The sequence below is a fragment of the Macaca thibetana genome, chromosome 1, assembly GCF_024542745.1.
Source record: "Macaca thibetana thibetana isolate TM-01 chromosome 1, ASM2454274v1, whole genome shotgun sequence".
NCBI classification, from domain to species: domain Eukaryota; kingdom Metazoa; phylum Chordata; class Mammalia; order Primates; family Cercopithecidae; genus Macaca; species Macaca thibetana.
The window spans coordinates 215,025,363-215,047,606 of NC_065578.1; the positions used below are offsets into that span (position 1 = coordinate 215,025,363).

Below are 22,244 nucleotides of genomic sequence, written 5' to 3' on the forward strand. Positions count from 1 at the left end.
AAGAGACTGGGAAAGTCGATTAAACAAACAAACAAAAAGCATGATCCAACTCCATGCTGTCTCCAAAAGCCACAAACAGGGTAAAAGTGAAAGAGAAAAAAACAAATTTTCCATGAAAATATAGCAGTTCCCCTTATCAGTGGAGGATATGTTTCAAGATCCCAGTAGATGCCTAAAACCATGGATAGTACCAAATTCTATAAAGTCATTCCTTGATATCCATGGGAGATTGGTTTCAAAATCCCCCTGCAGATAATAAAATCCACAGAAGCTCAAGTCCCTAATATCAAATAGCATAGTATTTGCATATAATCTATGCACATCTTCCCATATTATTTTTGAGCATTTTAAATCCACATTGGTTGAATCCATGGATGTAGAATACGGAGCACCAACTGCATATACCATGTTTTTTTCCTATACATACTACGTATGATAAAGTTTAATTTGTAAATTAGGCACATCCTTTATAAATGGATATTAAAGTAGATTAACAGCTACTATTAAAAGTAAATTAACAACAAAATAAAACAGAAAAATTATAACAATATATTGTGATAAAAGTTATTGTGATGTATGTGGTCTCTCTCTCAAAATATCTTATTTTACTATACTCATCTATATTTAGGCTGTGGTTGATTCAGGATAACTTAAACTATGAAAAGCAAAACTGCAGCTAAAGGGGGTTATACCATAGTAACCAAAAGAGAAAATGGGTAGCTATATTAATATCAGACAAAACAGACTTTAAATGAAAAGGCCAGAAAAGACCAAAAAAATATTATTAATAAAAGAGTTAATAGAGCAAGATATAACAATTATAAACACTTACATACCTAATAACAAGACCATCAAAATATATGAGGCAAAAACTGAAAGAACTGTAGAAAGCAATGACCATTTTACATTAATAGTTGGAGATTTCAACACCCTACACTCTCAATAATGAATACAACAACCAGACAGAAATAAGTAAAGCAACAGAAGACTTCAACAACTCAATGAAGCAATTAAATCTAAGAGATATACACAAAATGCTCTATTAAAGATACACAAAATACTCTACCTAACAACAGACTCTACAGTATTTTCAAGTGCACAGGGGACATTCTCCAGGATAGACCATATGTTGGATTACAAATTAAGTCTCAACAAACTTTAAAAGACAAATACAAAGTATCTTCTCCAACTACAACATGAAGTTAGAATAATATAAAGAAAACAAGAAAATTCCCAAATTTGTAGAAATTAAACAACAGACACAATCAATGACAAAGGAAATTAGAAATACTTTGAGACGAATGAAACACAAACATGACAGACTAAAATTTATAGGATGCCGCAAAAGCAGTGCTAAGTGAGAAATTTAAAGCCATAAATGCTTAAACTAAATAAGAGAGATCACAAATCAACAATCTAACTTTATAACTTAAGGAACTAGGAAAAAAATAAACTAAACCCAAAGCAAGCAGAAGGAAAAAAAAATAAATAAAGATTAAAGCAAAGACAGATAAAATAGAGAAAAATCAACAAAGTCAAAAGTTGGTTCTTTGAAAAGATTAACAAAACTGATAAACCTTTAGCTTAATTGACTAAGAATGTATAAGGAATGAGGAAAATAGAAAATCACCATTAGAACACAACAGTAATAAATTATTATGGGCAAAATCCACTGATATGGATGTTAAAATTAGTACATAAAAGTTTAAGAAAAAATACGTTATTTATATAGTCTCAGAGTATTTCCTCTAAGATACTACTTAGTTTTGAATGGAAAAATAGCAACTTTAAAGTGAAGAAACACAGTAGACACCACTGTAGTCAAGCAATCAAAGTTAACATCACCAGTAAAAAGGTATCAACATCATTTCTTCCCTGATATGTTGCTCTGAGAAGGGCAGGCACATCAGGAACCAAATCCCAGGTCTTGTCACACCCCACATCTTCATAGTGTTAATCATTTTGCTATAAATGAGCATATTTTCTTTCAAGAAATGATAAACAGATTTGTTGGGAGAAAGCAGCAGGGTACTACATCAATCAGAATAGTCTATCATTTGTGAAATATACCCAATTCTGTAGGGTTACTCAGAAAAGTTAAGTAGTGAGATAAACAGTGTCTAATAGGATATTCCCCAGTCTGATGAATAGAAATTAAATAGTGGGATACAAGTGTGGCTAGTATATAAAAGAAAAAAACAGAATGGAACAGATATTTACTGATGCTTGATACACAGTAGGTAGTAATAATACACAGTAGATATTAAATAATTATAGCAAAAATTTATAACAATACCATATTTTAATTTCATTTGATTTGTAATTTAATTTGTTAAGTTTATTTAATAGTGATGGCATGTACTATTACATTTATCTATTCATTTAACCCTGAAAATAACCATATGAGGCAGGTACTACTATTAGCCCCACTCTACAGATAAGAAAATAAAGGCATGAAAAGTTGGATCACTTACTAAGCGGCAAAACCTACCCGACATTATACTACCTCCCAGAAAATATCACTTAATTAATAATAAGTGCCAGCTAGGATGCTAAATACCTTACATATCCTAATCCTCAAAATATTCCTGTCCAGAGGTTTTATTATATCAATTTAAATGAAAAAAACTAAGGCTCTGATTGGCTGCCCAACACACTGCAAGGTATTTAGCACATTTGGCTTCTACCTGGTAACTGTCAGAAGTATCCCTCCTCCTCAGTTACTGTGATAAGTGAATACGTGCCCCCCGTGAACATTTCCAAATGCCCCTAAGACAGCAGTACTTCCCCAAAGTACTGCTTTAAAAAGTACTGGTTGTTAAAGACTATTAGGTGAGATGTGAACCTAGGTGTGTATGACTCCAAAGTCAATGTTCTTTCCAATAGGGCTACTGACTTGTAAAGGAGTTGATGTCAAAACAAATGTACAAAGATGGGGAAACAAAGTTTCACAAAGTGTATGGGGCAATACACTCCAGATGAGGAAGCTATAGTTGCAAATAACTGGAAGTTAAAATAGTCCATAAAGTATAACAGTAATTTATGTCATTTGTTGAATTAAGTAAGACATAAAGCAATTTGTAAAGCAATCTCCTGAGGGAATTGGGATTTTGTTCAGAACTCTGAGTGAGAACTGACATCATTAACATGCTATTTATTTAAAAACGTCTAGGCTGAATAAAGGTATGGGGGTGGGAAGTAAGTCTTCCTAAAATAATTTAATTTCACCATTCTAGTATTTACAAATCTATTTAGTATGTTTTTCCATTCGGTGTTATATAAGCTTTAGAATTTATTAGTAAAAATCATCTACACTACTCTAGTCAATCTTAATAAGAAATTCAGGACAATAGGGGAAAACATTAAAAAGCAACCCTAGTATAATTATGATATAGACCACAAAACATTCTCCCAAACACGCAAACATAAACATTTCTATTTCCTTAAGAGAACAGCTTTAGTATGTAATACACAGATACTATAAATGTCTGAAAACTTGTAAAATTACAAATATTAATACACAAAAATTACTGTAGCAGTAGTCTACAACCATATTTTGGTTGTTTAATGGAACTTGCATACATTAGCATGTAAATTCATGAGCCCACAAACACATGTACACTGCAAACAAAAATTTAGTGATCAACTTTAATAATCAGTTACCTTTGCAATAATGACTTCTTTCTTCAGAATCTTCATAGCATAATATTTTCCACTTGCCTTCTCTCGAACCAAAATAACTTTCCCAAAAGTGCCTTTACCTAGTAGTTTCAAATAGTCAAAATCATTCATTGTCTGAAAAATACAAATTAAAAAAATATAATATGAAGTATTTGATGCAATTTATTTGTTAGCATATAAGTATGTGTTTGCAATATCCACTCAAAAACAAATTTTACCAATTTATAAGTACATTTAAATGAAAAAGAATCAGACTGGCATTGGCTGTCTCATTAGCAACCATGGATGCTGAAAATAATTTAAGCAGTTCTCAGACGTTGGAGAAAATGATTTTGAAACTAGAATTCCTCAGCCAAATTATCAGTTATGTAAAAGGGCAAAGGAGGAAAAAAATTATTTTCACTCATTTTTAAGGACTCAAGTTTTCAAGGATTTAGTAGTGCTGCTACCCCCAGAAAATGTGATAATCAAAAATGTTCCACACAAACATTTCCAAATATGCCTAAAAAAGCAATGCTTTGGAAGGAGCTATCTGAGAGTTTACTCTAGCAAAATAAAGATAAAATCCAAGACAGAGAGAAATATAGGATATATTTATAAGAAATGTGGAGAACTTCGTATACTTCAGTTAAAATAAATCAAAGAAAGCAGTTGTTATTCCTGAGAGAGTACTTGATGCAATTCAGAACAGCAAGGCAGGGAGCTCTAAGAAGAATATCTTTAATTAATCTGCCTGTTTTCAGTTTCACTTCTCCTTCTTAAGTCAGGTAATTCTGAGGATTTTGCCAATCACATGTGCACTTGTTCTCTACAGTCTCCTCTGTGTACTCTTTTCCCACTCTGCTCTATCAACATTCTTCCAGAAACTTACAAACTTTTGAAAGCACTGGTGCCCTAAAGCCCCTCCCCAACCCAGCTTTTCATTTTTGTGGACTTGCCTCCTTTTGAAATTCTTTTACTTTCATATTAATAGGTTTTTGAACAGAAGAAAAGGTGATTGTATATGATCAGTTTACTTAAATTTAAACTCAGTTTAGAGGTTTATAAATATAAAAACAAGTATTTGGGTTTTATCTTGAAATTACAAGTCATTGAAAATTTTAGTGCCTTTTATAACTTTTTTTTTCTGTTTATCATTTATCTAAAGTAAACGTGAGAAATGTTCCAAATTAATGGCTTCAGCTTCTACCTTAACTTAAAAAAAAGCAAGTTAACCCAAAAGAATTAGAAGAAAATGATAAAAATCAGAGCAGAAATCCATTAAATTTTTAAAAGAAAAACAGTAGAGAAAAAAATCAGTGAAACCAAAAGCTAGTTCTAAAACATCAGTAAGAACTGATAGGCCTCTGGCCACGTTGGTCAGAAAAATAAAGAGAGAAGACACAAATTACCAATATCAGGAATGACAGAGGTAGCATCACTACAGATTTTACAGATATTAAAAGAAACTAAGAGAATATAAATGGCATTTTGACAATAAAATTGACACCTTTGATGAAATGAACAAATTGCTAGAAAGTCTCAAGCTATGAAAGCTCACCTAAGAAGAAACAGATAATTTGATAACCCCATATTTATTAAGAAAAACTGCGTTTGTGGTTAAACACCTTTCATCAAAGAAAACTCCAGGCCCAGATGGTTTCACTGGTGAATTCTACAGACATTTAAAGAATAAATAACACCAATTTTATACAAACTCTTCCTGAAAATTAAAATGAGGAATATTTCTCATTCATTCTGAGACAAGCATCATCCTGATACTGAGATAGGAGCGTGGCAGGTCTGGTTTCGTAAGATGCAGGACACAAAGACCCTGCTGGAAAAACAGGATATGGTAGATGCAGGACACAAAGACCCTGCTGGAAAAACAGGATATGGTAAAGAAGCCAGTCAAAACCCACCAAAACCAAGATGGCTATGAAAGTGCCTTCTGGTTGTCCCCAGTGCTCATTATACATTAATTATAATATATTATCTTGCCAAGGGAACCTCCCATCAGTGCCATGACAGTTTACAAATGCCATGGCATCTCGGGAAGTTACCCTGTACGGTCTGAAAAGGGGGGAAACTGTCAGTTCTGGGAATTCCCTGCCCCTTCACCAGAAAATCTACCCCTTGTTTAGCACATAATTAAAAAATAACCACAAAAATAGCCAACCAGTCAACCAGTAGCCTTCAGGGCTGCTCTGCCTATGGAGTAGTCACCTTTTATTCTTTTACTTTCTTAATAAACTTGCTTTCACTTTATTCTGTTGCTTGCTCTTGAATTCCTTCTTGTGTGAAGCCAAGAACCCATGTGGTCTCCCAGGCTGAAAGCCAATTTTTTAACAATACCAAAATTAGAGGAAAATAATGCAAGAAAACCACATCCCAGTATCTCTCATGCATCATATATACAAATTCTTAAAATTTTAGAAATCAATGCCTACATTTACTTTCAACAGTTTTTGCTGTTCATAATTTTGATAATTTTCCCCAAATGTCAAATTACAGTGTCTTACATTCAATAATATCTCTAGTTCAAAGGAAAACATAAAGTAGCAAAGAGACAGCAGGGAAAATAACAAGATATATTAATTCAACTAAAAATCAAACATGTAGCTCTAAATATCAAATATAGTAAATCAGCTAGTGTCATTTGAACAAATAATAGGTAATATTAGATAGATTTAATTGCATTAATAGAATGGAAAAAATCAAGGAATACTACATAACAAGCTATTTATGCTAGGTAGTCTGCAAAGATGGCTGCCACAAATTCCAATTTCTCCCTGTATGCACATTCTATTCTTCCATAAAGGGGTGGAGTCAACTTTCTCTCTCCCTGGGCTATCTCTGTATCTTGCTTTGAACACATAATATGATCAAACTGATACTATGCCAGTAACAGACAAAGCCGTTAAGCCTGGCAGTTTATGCGTTCTCTCTCGGAAAGCTCTAGGAAGTCAGCTCTAATGCTGTTAGTTAGTCCACGTTATCCTGGAGAGAGAGGCCATATGGAGAGACCTTGGAAGAAAAATTACCACTCCAAGAGAGAGGCCAAGTGGAGGAGAACCAACACACCACAACCAACAGTCAGCACCAAGGCCCCAGACACGTAAGGATTGTTGGATTTTCCAGCCCACCCATGTATCAGCTGTAGGCAACTGCCTGAGAGCCATGCATGCAAGAACAACAGAATGGCCCAAACTACAAAATCATGAGATATTTACATGGCTATTGTTTTAAGACATTAAATTTTGAGGTAGTTTGTTCCACAGTGTGAGGGTTAATACCGAGTGTCAATTTGATTGTATTGAAAGATGCAAAATAGTGATCCTGGGTGTATCTGTGAGGGTGCTGCCAAAGGAGATTAACATTTCAGTCAGTGGGCTGGGAAAGGCAGACCCACCTTAACCCGGGTGGGCACCATCTAATCAGCTGCCAGTGTGGCTAGAATATAAAACAGGCATAAAAATGTGAAAACACTAGACTGGCTTAGCCTCCCAGCCTACATCTTTCTGCCGTGCTGGATGCTTCCTGCTCTCGACTCCAAGTTCTTCAGCACTGGGACTCAAACTGGCTTCCTTGCTCCTCAGCTTGCAGATGGCCTACTGTGGGACCTTGTGACTGTGTGAGTTTAATACTCCTTAATAAACTCCATATATATATATATACACACACACACACACACATATATATACACTATTAGTTCTGTCCCTCTAGAGAACCCTAATACATATGGCAAGTAACTCAGAAACATTATCTTCATAACCAGGCCAGAGTGTCAATTTATTGCTCAAAGTTTCACTTGGACAGTATGTTCCTCATTTTTTATTTAAAAGCACTAGAAAATAATACTTGCTGTGCCCTATTACTAAATAGCATAGAAAATGAAACTGAATTATTGGGGAGGTAAAAATTAGAAAACAATTTGTAAAATCCTTTATGACATTTTCAGATGAAAGGCAATATTTAATTATAAAATTTTACTATATTTTGTAAGAATTGCAATTCTTGACTGGGTGTGGTGGCTCAATTTGAAAGGCCAAGGCAGGGGAATCACTTGAGGGCATGAGTTTGAGACCAGCCTGGGCAACATGGCAAAACCCTGTCTCTACAAAAAAATACAAAAATTAGCCAAGTGCGGTGCCTGTAGTTCCAGCTACTTGGGAGGCTGAGTTGGGAGGATCACCTGAGCCTGTGAGGTCAAGGCTGCAGTAAGTCATGACTGTGCCTCTGCACTCTAGCCTACGTGATAGGAGTGAGACCTTGTCTCAAATAAAAATAAATAAATAGTAGTAAAATTGCAATTCTTAGGGCAATGAGGTTAAAAAAGAAAAAAGTATGACAGCCTTCACTTTGAACTTCACAGCTTGTCAGTTTGACTCTCAATCTTTTTTTAGAAAAAGGGAATTAAGGGAACTTACATAGAAATTATGATTAGTTAAAAAGCACTGTATGTGATAAAATCAGAAACAGATTTCACATCTATTTTGAGAAAACTTGAGGAAATTAAAAAGGTAAGGTATCTTTGCTATCAAATGCTCATGTTCAGAATGGTACACACAATAATTGTGTAGTCTTTACAAATGAAATGTAAGCTATTACAAAATGTTTTGTTCTTCTGAATGTTATGGAAAAAGATACAGTAAGTCTTTAATGAAAAAAACAGGAGCATGAATACTCTCCAGAAAAAAAAAATCCTCCTCCAAAGCCTGATCTTAAGAATTTATTGGGGAAATATTTTACAGTTATACTCTTCCCTTTACATGTTTACATGGCTGTTTTAGGTTAAGAGATATAGGGGTATACATAACAAGTGCTTAATAAATGTGTTCAAATCAGGCACGCCAGAATATAAGACATTGTCTAGACCACAGATTAGATTAAAAATAAACATATAATCAATGAGGAACATAAAGAACTTTTAAGAATACCACAGTATTAGCATATTTGGTCAAAAAAGATAAATTCCAGATACATTTACAAAGTAACAGCAAAACCAAGTAGGTAAAAAGAGAACAGCTCTGATGAAGTTCACTCCTCTGCCTCCATCTGCCCACTTCTTCTGGTGCTCTTTCTCATGAGAAGAGGTGGGGCTAATGTTACTAGTCAACTTCTACATTGGTTATATCACTTCTCCCTTTTAAATAAGCAGATTCATGCAGTGTGAAATCATGAGATTTCAGCAGGTCTGGCCATTGTCTTTTTTTCCTTCTCTTTTTCTCTGGATACCAGCCACTGGTATGAGTTACTGCAGCCAGGAATTAGGTGATACAATCCCAAGAACTGGAGTCAAACTTAATGGGAAAGCAGAAGGCACTGCTTATACTTTAAATGTAAATCATGAGATTACAGCCAGTTGATCCCAGAGAGGCCTATGCTAGTCAGTTAAAAATTAAGCAGAACTTTGACTCTCACTTGGCTTTTTATCCTTTGATGCTGTGCCCCTTCACGTACTTGACAAGGCATACGAGAATGGTAGCTTGGCTGACCAAGATTAGGAGACTTCTGGGTTCTCTAATCAAATTCCTTTGAAACACTATCTTTTAATTAAAACATAGAACCACATTTTCTTTTAATTCAAACACAGAAGAGCACTTAAATCTGTCTGTGAGGCCCTTGCCTCTCTATCTACTACCCAACATCCTTCCTTTCCAAGTGAGTTTTTAACTGGCAGAGCAGACACTGTGGCGACAAACTACCACTAAGGGAGGTAATGAACCCTATTTCATGCAAGAAATAGCAGTCTGACGACTCTCACCATAGTTACCATAATCAGTACCTATTTTTTAAATCCTATGCCATTTGACAAAAATTAAAGAAGGAAATATATCCTATAAATTATTAGAACAATATTCTTATTTCAGAATGTGTGGTTAAAGTATTAAAAATAATCCAAACTTCTGCAATTCTTTGCATGATGACTGATATACATAAGGGTATAGTTCTAGAATCATTTATGTTATGAAAATGACAGTAATATTTTACCACTTGAGGCTAAGTCATTAGGACCATTATGGAGTTAGTAGTGGTACAAATGTTCTATTTCTGCACTAACTTCTGCAGTAATTTAGAACTATTTTAAATTATTTCAAAAAAGATAACAGAACTTCAAACATTTAAGATCTTTTAATTGTATACTGTAACACGTCAACATACAGCTTCTTTCTTTTTCTTGGTTCATGTATCTTGAGCCTCTCTAATCTCTATAATTGTTATGCTTATAATGAAGTTATATTAGAAACAAAATTATGCAGATATTCTCTTATGATTATACTGTTTCTCAAAATATTATGAAAAACTGTCCTTATATGACATTTGGATATTAGTTAATTTCAATTTATAATAAAGCTTGGAAACTCTTGGAAAAATCAGTAGAACTTTAGTATTACAACATAGTGCTAGAAACTGAGGACTTTAGATCTTACTGCCTGGGTTTAAGTACTGGTTCCCACCCTGTGTGTAATTATGGGGAAAATTTCCTAATCCTTCCATCCTTTATTTCCCTTAACTATAAAATGGGAAGAATCATAATGGTACTCAACTTATAGTTGAAGTTCAAAATGAAAAAAAATGTTTAAAGTATTTATGTAATATGTGCTCAATAAATATTAGCTATTAAAGTTAGCTACTATTCCTTGTCCACATAAAGATTAACCATAAAAATCACTCTAAAACAGATTCTCTTAGAATTTTTTACTCCAACTGAGTCTCCAAAAATAAAAACTCGTAGAAGTATTTTGAATTTGAGGTTCAATTACTTAACCATATCTGATTTATACTATTCTTGATTTCATTTCATTTTAAATGAAATAATTTACATATGTACAAAAGAAGCTTTCTTAACTCTGAGTAGGTAGGTGAGTGTAGCTAGACTTTGTTTTTCTTTTTGCAATGACAGAGGAACAAGGCAGGTTAAAGTGACATAAAAGAAAAGAGTGAAAATTCAGTTCAACAAACAAATAGAGAAGAAATCTGCAATGAAGACAGAAAGGGATCTCAGACATTTGGCCCAGATGAAGTATAGAATGTTATTCTTATTCACATAAGGAAAGGATAATTAACTTTATGTTGTGACTGTATAACTTCACCAAGTCCACAAGTTTAACGTGGAAAAGGGAGGATATGAACTCAGGCAGTCTATCTCCAAAGAGTTCTTAATCACTGTGCTAATACCAAATTTCATGGATAATACCTTGAAAATTTGTATTTTCTTACCTGAAGATTAATTAACAATCTATTAAACCAAATATATTCTAAAGTTATAAACGGCAAGCTTATCTGAACACCTCTATCTTTAGATTAATCATGAAAACATCATTTTTATAATAAGGAAATTGCTTTTCAATTTTCTATAGCAATGAAAAACAAAATTTATATTTCTCATAAAAATATAAATTGGTACTTATTATGCTGGAGCACTGAGAGAAGGAAAAGTCTATTTCCCTACTGGCTCAGAAGCAGCCATTAAATAAGAGTTATTATTATTTTTTTTTTTTTTTTTTTTTTTTTTTTTTTTTTTTTTGAGACGGAGTCTCACGCTGTTGCCCAGGCTGGAGTGCAGTGGCGCGATCTCGGCTCACTGCAAGCTCCCCCTCCCGGGTTCCCGCCATTCTCCTGCCTCAGCCTCCTGAGTACCTGGGACTACAGGCGCCCGCCACCGCGCCCGGCTCATTTTTTGTATTTTTAGTAGAGACGGGGTTTCACTGTGGTCTCGATCTCCTGACCTTGTGATCCGCCCGCCTCGGCCTCCCAAAGTGCTGGGATTACAGGCTTGAGCCACCGCGCCCGGCCAAAAAAAAAAAAAAAAAAAAAAAAAAAAAAAAAAAAAAAAAAAAAAAGAGTTATTATTTCCAAGACTGTTCACTTTCCTGCTGACTTTACTATGACTGAGGGCACCAATCAGGAAGTACACCTGAGCCATTATTGCTCATGCTTTTCAGGCGAATATGAAATGCAAAGTGGAAAGGAACAAATCATCAGGGAAAACATTTTATTACAAAGTTTCTAAAACTGTATTAAAAATAATAAGGAACAAAGCAAATTATAAAGCAGTATGATGGCACATCAGTCACACATGTGCCCTATCAGCATTCAGCACTAAAGTGCTGAATCACTGAAACGATGTTCTCCCTGAAACGATGTTCACCTACTTGGTTTTAAACAACAACAAGTATTTCAGATTCGTGTGAATGAAACCCACCAATACATTTACGTATCATAAGAAAATTGGCTGACATCTTTCTGCAAATGGTAGTTTTTAGTATGTTTCTTCCAGACAAATGAATGCTGTGCTGGGAATAAGTTATTATTTTCTACCTTTCTTTTATGATGGGTTGTAGAAGCATCCATCTCTTCCTCTCCTATATTATCAATTTGTGAAGTTGGACTACAATTCATTCTCTCCTCTTCTTGCCTCTGCAGTCTGTCCGCTACAGCCTGGATAGCTTCTGTCCATTCTTCCCTACAAAAACGAGTAAAATGTCCCATTAATAGATGATGGCAAATGATTTAAATATTTTCCTTTTATAAAATATGAAATAAATACAAATGAAATCTATTTGGAGATCAAACACACACAACACACATAAGCACACACTCCCGCCATCACCCCAAAATGAAAATAGTCCTAAGAGCGTTTCACTACAGGCCTAAAGTCTGTAGTAGCATTTTGTGGAAGTATGTTAAAGAAAAAAAGAGAAGAAAAAAACTGTTGAAAACTCGAGTTAAAATCATTTACATGAACAGTTACATTTTATTTGTCTGTTTATATCTATCCTACTTTTTTTTTTGGAAACAGTCTCACTCCGCTGCCCAGACTGGAGTTCAATGGCATGATCTCAGCTCACTGCAACCTCCACCTCCTGGGTCTAAGCAATTCTCCTGTCTCAGCCTTCTGAGTAGCCAGGATTACAGGTGTGTGCCACAGCGCCCGGCTAATTTTTGTATTTTTAGTAGAGACGGGGTTTCACCACGTTGGCCAGGCTGGTCTCGAACTCCTGACCTCAAGTGATCCTTCCACCTCGGCCTCCCAAAGTGCTGGGATTACAGGCGTGAGCCACCGCAACTGGCCAATCCTAACTATTGAGTTAACCCCCTAAAAGTTTGCTGCAGTTTTTTGCTTAGCTATTTTAAGTCCATCATTGACATCCTCAAGATTTTTATCAGGTCCAACAGACATTCCAAGGAAAGGTTTCAAAGCCAAAACCTTTAATTGTTTCCAGATTATAGTAAATTTCTAAGAAAAAAAAAAAAGGATTCAGCTTGTAGTTTGAACAATCAGTCTCAGGAGCACTTATGTCAAGCTTTTATTTTTAGACATTTGGCTATCAGACCAAGGATCATTATTTTTCCAAATAAATTTTAAAATCAGCTTGTCTACTTCTTAAAGTCTATTTGGATTTTGACTAGAATTGCATTAAATCTATAGATAAATTTTGGGAAAACTAATATCTTAATCATTTAAATCTTCTAATCCATGAACATGGTATAGCTCTACATTTATATAGGTCTTTAATTTCCCAATGCAATGTTTGTAATTTTCTGTGTAAAGATCTTTCACATCTTTAACTGAATTTATTCCTACATACAATCATGCACCACATAACAATGTTTCAGTCAATGATGGACTGCATACACAATGGTGGTCCCCTAAGATTATTACACTGTATTTTACTGTACCTTTCCTATGCTTATATGTTTAGACACATGAATACTTACAATTGCATTACAATTGCCTATAGTATTCAGTACAGTAACGTGTAACAGGCTACACCACATAGCCTAGGTATGGGGTGGGCTACACCATCTAGGTTTGTCCAAGTAATATGTTTACACAATGTTGCCTAATGACATGTTTCTCAAAACATATCACTGTCATTGACACAAGATTGTTCTTTTATGCTATTGTTGAGGGTTTTATTTCACTTTCTAATTGTTCTTGTTAGTATTTAAAAATACAATTGATTTTTGTATACTGACTTTGTATACTGCAACTTTACTAAATTCATTTATTAGTTCTAGTAGCTCTTATCTTTCTGCATTTTCTACACATGCAATCATGTGGTATGCAAACAAGAGCAGCTTCACTTGTTTCCAATCCGTACGCTTTTTACATCTTTTTCTTGCTTTATTGCCCTAGATCAGACCTGCAGTACAAAGTTAAATTAAGGTAAAGAGAGCAGCATACATGCTTTGTTTCACAAGTTAGTATTTAACATTGAGTTTTCACCCCCCTTGAATATGATGTAAGTTGTAGTTCTTTTATACATACATTTATTTAATCAACTGAGTAAGTTCTGTTCTATTTCTAGCCATCTGCATACTCTTAATGAAAGTTTGTTGAATTTTTGTCAAAAGCAGGTCAAGTGTGGTGGCTCATGCCTGTGATCCCAGCACTTTGGGAGGCTAAGGCGGGTGGATTACCTGAGGTCAGGAGTTCAAGATCAGCCTGGCCCACATGGAGAAACCCAGTCTCTACCAAAAATACAAAAATTAGCTGGGCGTGCTGGCAGGAGCCTGTAATTCCAACTACTCGGGAGCCCAAGACATGAGAATCGCTTGAACCTGGGAAATGGAGGTTGCAGTGAGCTGAAATCACACCATGGCACTCCAGCGAGGGTGACAGAGCAAGACTCTGTCTCAAAAAAAAGAAAAAGAAAAAGAAAAGAAAACTCTCAAATGCAATATCTCTATAAAATGATCACGCAGATTTTTACCTTTATCATATTAATATGGTGAAATTAGCTTAATAGTTTTCAGATGTTAACACAACTTTGAATTCTTGGGATAAGCTCCATTTGATCACATAACTTAAGCTTCTATCCTTTTTACCTATTGTTTAATTTGTTGATACTTTGTTAAGAAATTTTGCATATGTTCACAAGTGTACTGGGCTATAGTTGTCTTTTCTTAAAATAGTTCTGTCTGATTTCTGAAATGAGGGTGACAGTGGCCTTATAAAATAAGTTGAGAAGTATTCCCTTCTCATTATTTTCTGAAACAGCTTGTAGAGGATTGGTCAAATTACTTCCTTAAATGTTTGACAGAACTCACCGACAAGGCTGTCTGGGTTTGAACCTTTGAGGAAAGGTTCTTAATTACTAATTCACTTCCATTCATTGATACTGGGTTTTCTAATGTTTTCTTGGGTCAGTGTCAGTAATTTGTGTCTTCCTTCTTTTTCTTTTTCCTTTAACAATACCCCAAAACGTTTTTCAATTCTATTTTTTTTCAAAGAAGTAGTTTTGGTTTTATTAATTATTCTCTACTATTTTTCTGTTTCCTATTTCACTAATTTCTGAATGCTATCGTTTCCGTTTTCTTTGGGTTTATTTTTCTGGTTTCTTAAGACAGAAGCTTAACAATGTAAGAACTTTCTTCTTTTCAAATACAGGTATTTAAGGCTATAAATTTCCTTCTAAGCACTCATTTAGCTACACCCCACAAATTTTGATATGTATTATTTTCATTACTGTCCTTGAAAATTAGTTTCTAATGGCTCTTGTGAGGTTTTTGACCCAATGATTATAAAAATTATGTTAATTTCCAGTAATTGGCATCTATTGTCTTAATGCTGATTTCTAATTAATTCTACTGTGATTATAGAACATACACTGTATAACTTTCATCTTCCAAAACGTACTCAGAATCATTTATGACCAAGAATATGTTTATACACACACACACACACACACACACACACACACTTTAAGTTCTGGGGTACACGTGCAGAATGTGCAGTTTTCTTACATATGTATACACGTGCCATGGTAGTTTGCTGAACCCATCAAACCATCACCTATATTAGGTATTTCTGCTACTGCTATCCCTCCCCTAGCCCCCCATATCCCGACAGGCCCCAGTGTGTGATGTTCCCCTCCCTATGTCCATGTGTTCATTGTTCAACTCCCACTTATGAGTGAGAACATGTGATGTTTAGTTTTCTGTTCTTGTGATAGTTTGCTGAGAATGATGGTTTCCAGCTTCATCCATGTCCCTGCAAAGAACATGAACTCATCCTTCTTATGGCTGCATAGTATTTCATGGTGTTTATGTGCCACACTTTCTTTATCCAGTCTATCACTGATGGACATTTGGTTTGGCTCCAAATCTTTGCTACTGTGAATAGTGCCACAATAAACATACTCGTGCATGTGTCTTTATAGTAGAATGATTTCTAATCCTTTGGGTATACACCCAGTAATGGGACTGCTGGGACAAATGGTATTTCCAGTTCTAGATCCTTGAGGAATTGCCACACTGTCTTCCACAATGGTTGAACTAATTTACACTTCCACCAACAGTGTAAAAGCTTTCCTATTTCTCCACATCCTCGCCAGCATCTGTTGTTTCCTGACTTTTTAATGATTGCCATTTCTAACTGGTGTGAGATGGCATCTGATTGTGTTTTGATTTGCATTTCTCTAATGACCAGTGATGATGAGCATTTTTTTCATGTTTGTTGGCTACATAAACGTCTTTTGAGAAGTGTCTGTTCATATCCTTTGCCCACTTTGTGATGGGTTTTTTTTTCTTATAAATTTAAGTTCTTTGTAGGTTGTGGATATTAGCCCTTTGTCAGATAGAAAGATGGCAAAATTTTCCCCCATTCTGTAGGTTGCCTGTTCACTCTGATGACAGTTTATTTCGCTGTGCAGCAGCTCTTTAGTTTAATTAGATCCCATTTGTCAATTTTGGCTTTTGTTGCCATCGCTTTTGGTGTTTTAGACATGAAGTCTTTGCCCATGCCTATGTCCTGAATGGTATTCCCTGGGTTTTTTCATACTATTTTTATGGTTTTAGGTCTTACGTTTAAGTCTTTAATCCATCTTGGGTTGACTTTTGTATAAGGTGTCAGTAAGGGGTCCAGTTTCAGTTTTCTGCATATGCCTAGCCAGTTTTCCCAATACCAATTATTAAATAGGGAATCCTTTCCCCATTGCTTTTTGTCAGGTTTGTCAAAGATCAGATGGCTGTAGATGTGTGGTGTTATTTCTGAGGACTCTGTTCTGTTCCATTGGTCTATATCTCTGTTTTGGTACCAGTAGCATGCTGTTTTTGTTACTGTAGCCTTGTAGTATAGTTAGAAGTGAGGTAGCGTGATGCCTCCAGCTTTGTTCTTTTTGCTTAGGATTGTCTTGGCTATGCGGATTTTTTGGTTCCATATGAAGTTTAAAGTATTTTTTCCAATTCTGTGAAAAAAGTCAATATTAGCTTGATGTTGATAGCACTGAACCTAGAAATTAATTTGGGCAGTATGACCATTTTCATGATATTGATTCTTCTTATCTATGACCATGAAATGTTTTTCCATTTGTTTGTGTCCTCTCTTATTTCCTTGAGCAGTGGTTTGTAGTTCTCCTTGAAGAGGTCCTTCACATACCTTGTAATTTGGATTCCTAGGTATTTTATTCTCTTTGTAGCAATTGTGAATGGGAGTTCACTCATGATTTGGCTCTCTGTTTATTATTGGTGGATAGAATGCTTGTGATTTTTGCACATTGATTTTGTATCCTGAGACATTGCTGAAATTGCTTATCAGCTTAATGAGATTTGGGGCTGAGACAATGGGATTTTCTAAATATACAATCACATAATCTGCAAATGAGAAAATTTGACTTTCTCTCTTCCTAATTGAATACCCTTTATTTCTTTCTCTTGCCTGATTGCCCTGACCAGAACTTTCAATACTATGTTGAACAGGAGTGGTGAGAGAGGGCATCCTTGTCTTGTGCCGGTTTTCAAAGGGAATGCTTCCAGTTTTTGCCCATTCAGTATGATATTTGCTGTGAGTCTGTCATAAATAGCTCTTATTATTTTGAGATACATTCCATCGATACTTAGTTTATTGAGAGTTTTTAGCATGAAGGGGAGTTGAAATTTGTTGAAAGCCTTTTCCGCATCTATTGAGATAATCATGTGGTTTTTGTCATTGGTTCTGTTTATGTCATGGATTACATTTATTGATTTGTGTATGCTGCACTGGTCTTGCACCCCAGGGATGAAGCCGACTTGATCGTGGGGATAAGCTTTTTGACGTGCTGCTGGATGCAGTTTGCCAGCATTTCATTGAGGATTTTTGCATCGATGTTCATCAGGGATACTGTCCTGACATTTTCTTTTTCTGTGTGTCTCTGCCAGGCTTCACCAAGGTTAAAATGAAGGAAGAAATGTTGAGGGCAGCCAGAGAGAAAGGTCGGGTTTCCCACAAAGGGAAGCCCATCAGACTAACAACGGATCTCTCTGCAGAAACCCTACAAGCCAGAAGAGAGTGGGGGCCCATACTCAACATCCGTAAAGAAAATATATATATATTTTTTTGAGACGGAGTCTCACTGTTGCTCAGGCTGGAGTGTAGTGGTGCAATCTTGGCTCACTGCAACCTCTGCCTCCTGGGTTGAAGCGATTGTCTGCCTCAGCTTCTTGAGTATCTGGGAGTACAGGCGTCTCTCACCATGCTTGGCTAACTTTTTTGTATTTAGTAACATTTCGCCATGTTGACCAGGCTAATCTCGAACTCCTGACCGCAGGTGATCCACCTGCCTCAGACTCCCAAAGTGCTGGGATTACAGGCAAGAAAAGAATTTTCAACCCAGAATTTCATATCCAGCCAAACTAAGCTTCCTAAGTGAAGGAGAAATAAAATGCTTTACAGACAAGCAAATGCTGAGAGATTCTGTCACCACCATACCTGCCTTACAAGAGCTCCTGAAGGAGGCATTAAACATGCAAAGGAACAAGCGATACCAGCCACTGCAAAAATATGCCAAATTGAAAAGACCATCGACTCTATGAAGAAACTGCATCAACTAACAGGCAAAATAACCAGCTAGCATCGTAATGACAGGATCAAATTCACATGTAACAATATTAACCTTAAATGTAAATGGGCTAAATGCCCCAATTAAAGGACACAGACTGGCATATTGGATAAAGAGTCAAGACCTATCAATGTGCTGTATTCAGGAGACCCACCTCTCATGCAAAGACACACAAAGGCTCAAAATAAAGGGATGGAGAAATATTTACCAAGCAAACAGAAACCACAAAAAAGCAGGAGTTACAATCTTAATCTCTGATAAAACAGACTTTAGACCAACAAAGATCATAAGAGACAAAGGCATTGCATAATTGTAAAGGGATCACTGCAACAAGAAGAGCTAATTATCCTAAATATATATGCATCCAACACAGGAGCACCCAGATTCATAAAGCAAGTTCTTAGAGACCTACAAAGAGACTTACACTCCCACACAATAATAGTGGAGACTTTAACACCCAACTGTCAATATTAGACAGATCAACGAGACAGAACTCAGCTCTGGACCAAGCGGACCTGACAGACATCTACAGAACTCTCCACCCCAAATCAACAGAATATACATTCTTCTCAGTGGTTAATCACACTTATTCTAAAACTGACTACGTAATTGGAAGTAAAATACTCCTCAGCAAATGCAAAAGAATGAAAACCGGAAGTCTCCCAGACCACAGTGCAATCAAATTAGAACTCAGGGCTAAGAAACTCACTCAAAACCACACAACGACATGGAAATTGAACAACCTGCTCCTGAATGACTACTGGGTACATAACGAAATGAAGGCAGAAATAAAGATGTTCTTTGAAACCAATGAGAATGAAGACACAATGTAATAGAATCTCTGGGACACATTTAAAGCAGTGTGTAAAGGGAAATTTATAGTACTAAATGCCCACAAGAGAAAGCAGGAAAGATCTAAAATTGACACTCTAACATCACAATTAAAAGAACTAGAGAAGCAAAGGCAAACACATGCAAAGGCTAGGAGAAGGCAAGAAATAACTAAGATCAGAGCAGAACTGAAAGAAATAGAGACATGAAAAAACCCTTCAAAGAAAAAAAACCAATGAATCCAGCAGCTGGGTTTTTTTAAAGGATCAACAAAATAGATCTAGCCAGACTAATACAGAAGAAAAGAGAGAAGAATCAAATAGACACAATAAAAAATGATAAAGGAGATATCACCAGAGATCCCACAGAAATATAAACTACCATCAGAGAATACTATAAACATGTCTATGCAAATAAACTAGAAAATATAGAAGAAATCGATAAATTCCTGGATGCATACACCTGCCCAAGACTAAACCAGAAAGAAGTTGAATCCCTGAAGAGACCAACAACAAGTTCTGAAATTGAGGCAACAATTAATAGCCTACCAACCAGAAAAAGTCCAGGACCAGACGGATTCACAGCTGAATTCTACCAGAGGTATGAAGAGGAGCTAGTACCATTCCTTCTGAAATTATTCCAAACAACAGAAAAGGAGGGAATCCTCCCACACTCATTTTATGAGGCCAGCATTATCCTGATAAGAGTATGCTCCATTCTGATCAATGTACCATGTTTACTTGAAAATAATGTCTCTTCTGCCACTTTTGAGTGTAGTGTTCTATAAATATTAGGTATACCAAGGTGGTTGATAGTGTTATTCTATGCCTTAGCTAATTTTTTGTGTAGCTGCTCTACCAAGTGCTGCGAATTTTTAAATCTCCAAATATGGTTGTGGAATTGCCCATTTTTATCTCTTTAATTCTGTTATATGTGTTGATGACTGCTATATCATCCTGTTCAACAGACATTTTTCTCATTATAAAGTATCACAGTAATCTACGGTAATACATTTAATTTGAAATGATATAATACAGCAATCCATCCTTCTTATGCTTACTGTTTCCATGATCGATCTTTTTCAATCTATTTATTTTCAACCTATATCTTTATCTTCTTCTCCTTTCCTGCCTCTTTTTAAAATTATTTTACATTTTTTCAAAGTTCCATTTTAATTTTCCTGTTGGCTTTTCAGTCATCTTTTTTGCAATTACTTTTATATATATCCTTAGCTTTACGTGGTCCACTTATGTAATATATGCCAGAATAATTTTTTTTCTAATTCCATTTCTCCTCCAATTAGCCTGGTAGCCATCTAGTTGTAACTGAAATTATAATATTTAAATTTGACTTCAAAAAGTCTAATATGTCCATACTTTAAACTTGTACCAGAAAATAAAGCAACCTCACAAAAAATTAACCCCATTTTTGTCAGGACCTCAATTTACGTTATTACATCAGATATTTTTCATTTATATAATTAAAGCACAATATAAATTATTTAAAAATCAATGTTTATTTTTATTGATTGATTTAAGCATTTTGCTTTTCATTCTATTCTGTATTTATCCTTCAATCAGAGATTATTCTTATTGTGTCTAAAGAATACTAGGACAGGGGGGCGCCCAAGATGACCGAATAGGAACAGCTACAGCCTCCAGCTCCCAGTGTGAGCGACACAGAAGACGGGTGATTTTTGCATTTTCAACTGAGGCACAGACCGACACCTCACACCTCACACAGCTGGGTACACCTCTGAGACGAAGCTTTCAGAGCAAGAATCAGACAGCAACACTCGTTGTTCAGCAATATTCTATCTTCTGCAGCCTCCGCTGCTCATACCCAGGCAAACAGGGTCTGGAGTGGACCCCAAGCAAACTCCAACAGACCTGCAGCTGAACGTCCTGACTGTTAGAAGGAAAACAAACAAACAGAAAGGACATCCACACCAAAACCCAATCAATACGTCACCATCATCAAAGACCAAAGGCAGATAAAACCACAAAGATGGGGAAAAAGCAGTGCAGAAAAGCTGGAAATTCAAAAAATCAGAGCGCATATCCCCCTCCAAAGGAATGCAGCTCATCGCCAGCAACGGAACAAAGCTGGACGGAGAATGACTTTGACGAGTTGAGAGAACAAGGCTTCAGTCGATCAAACTTCTCAGAGCTAAAGGAGGAACTACTTACCCAGCACAAACAAACTAAAAACCTTGAAAAAAGAATGGATGAATTGATAACTAGAATAATCAATGCAGAGAAGACCATAAAAGAACTGATAGAGATGAAAACCATGACACGAGAACTACGCGACAAATGCACAAATTTCAGTAACCCACTTGATCAACTGGAAGAAAATCAGTGATTGAAGATCAAACGAATGAAATGAAGCGAGAAGAGAGGTCGAGAGAAAAAAGAGGAAAAAGAAATGAACAAAGCCTCCAAGAAATATGGGATTATGTGAAAAGACCAAATCTACGTCTGATTAGTGTGCCTGAAAGTGATGGGGAAAATGGAACCAAGTTGGAAAACACTCTGCAGGATATCATCCAGGAGAATCTCCCCAACCTAGTAAGGCAGGCCAACATCCTAATTCAGGAAATACAGAGAATGCCACAAAGATACTCCTCGAGAAGAGCAACTCCAAGACACATAGTTGTCAGATTCACCAAAGTTGAAATGAAGGAAAAAATGTTAGTTAAGGGCAGCCAGAGAGAAAGGTCGGGTTACCCATAAAGGGAAGCCCATCAGACTAACAGCAGATCTCTCAGCAGAAACTCTACAAGCCAGAAGAGAGTGGGGGCCAATATTCAACATTCTTAAAGAAAAGAATTTTCAACTCAGAATTTCATATCCAGCCAAACTAAGTTTCATAAGTGAAGGAAAAATAAAATCCTTTACAGACAAGCCAATGCTGAGAGATTTT

At 35.8% G+C, this 22,244-nt stretch overlaps 1 protein-coding gene across 7 annotated transcripts in view; it reads right to left on the reverse strand.

Moving 5' to 3' along the window:
• Positions 1-22,244, reverse strand: part of AKT3 (AKT serine/threonine kinase 3) — a 362,334-nt gene that overhangs the window by 138,588 nt on the left and 201,502 nt on the right. For all 7 annotated transcript variants that reach the window (XM_050771497.1, XM_050771487.1, XM_050771516.1 and 4 more), the window contains 2 exons: positions 11,986-12,130; positions 3,664-3,795 (listed from right to left, as the gene is read on the reverse strand). In XM_050771497.1, coding sequence (XP_050627454.1) covers positions 3,664-3,795; positions 11,986-12,130 — 277 coding nt within the window. The remainder of the gene's footprint in view (positions 1-3,663; positions 3,796-11,985; positions 12,131-22,244) is intronic.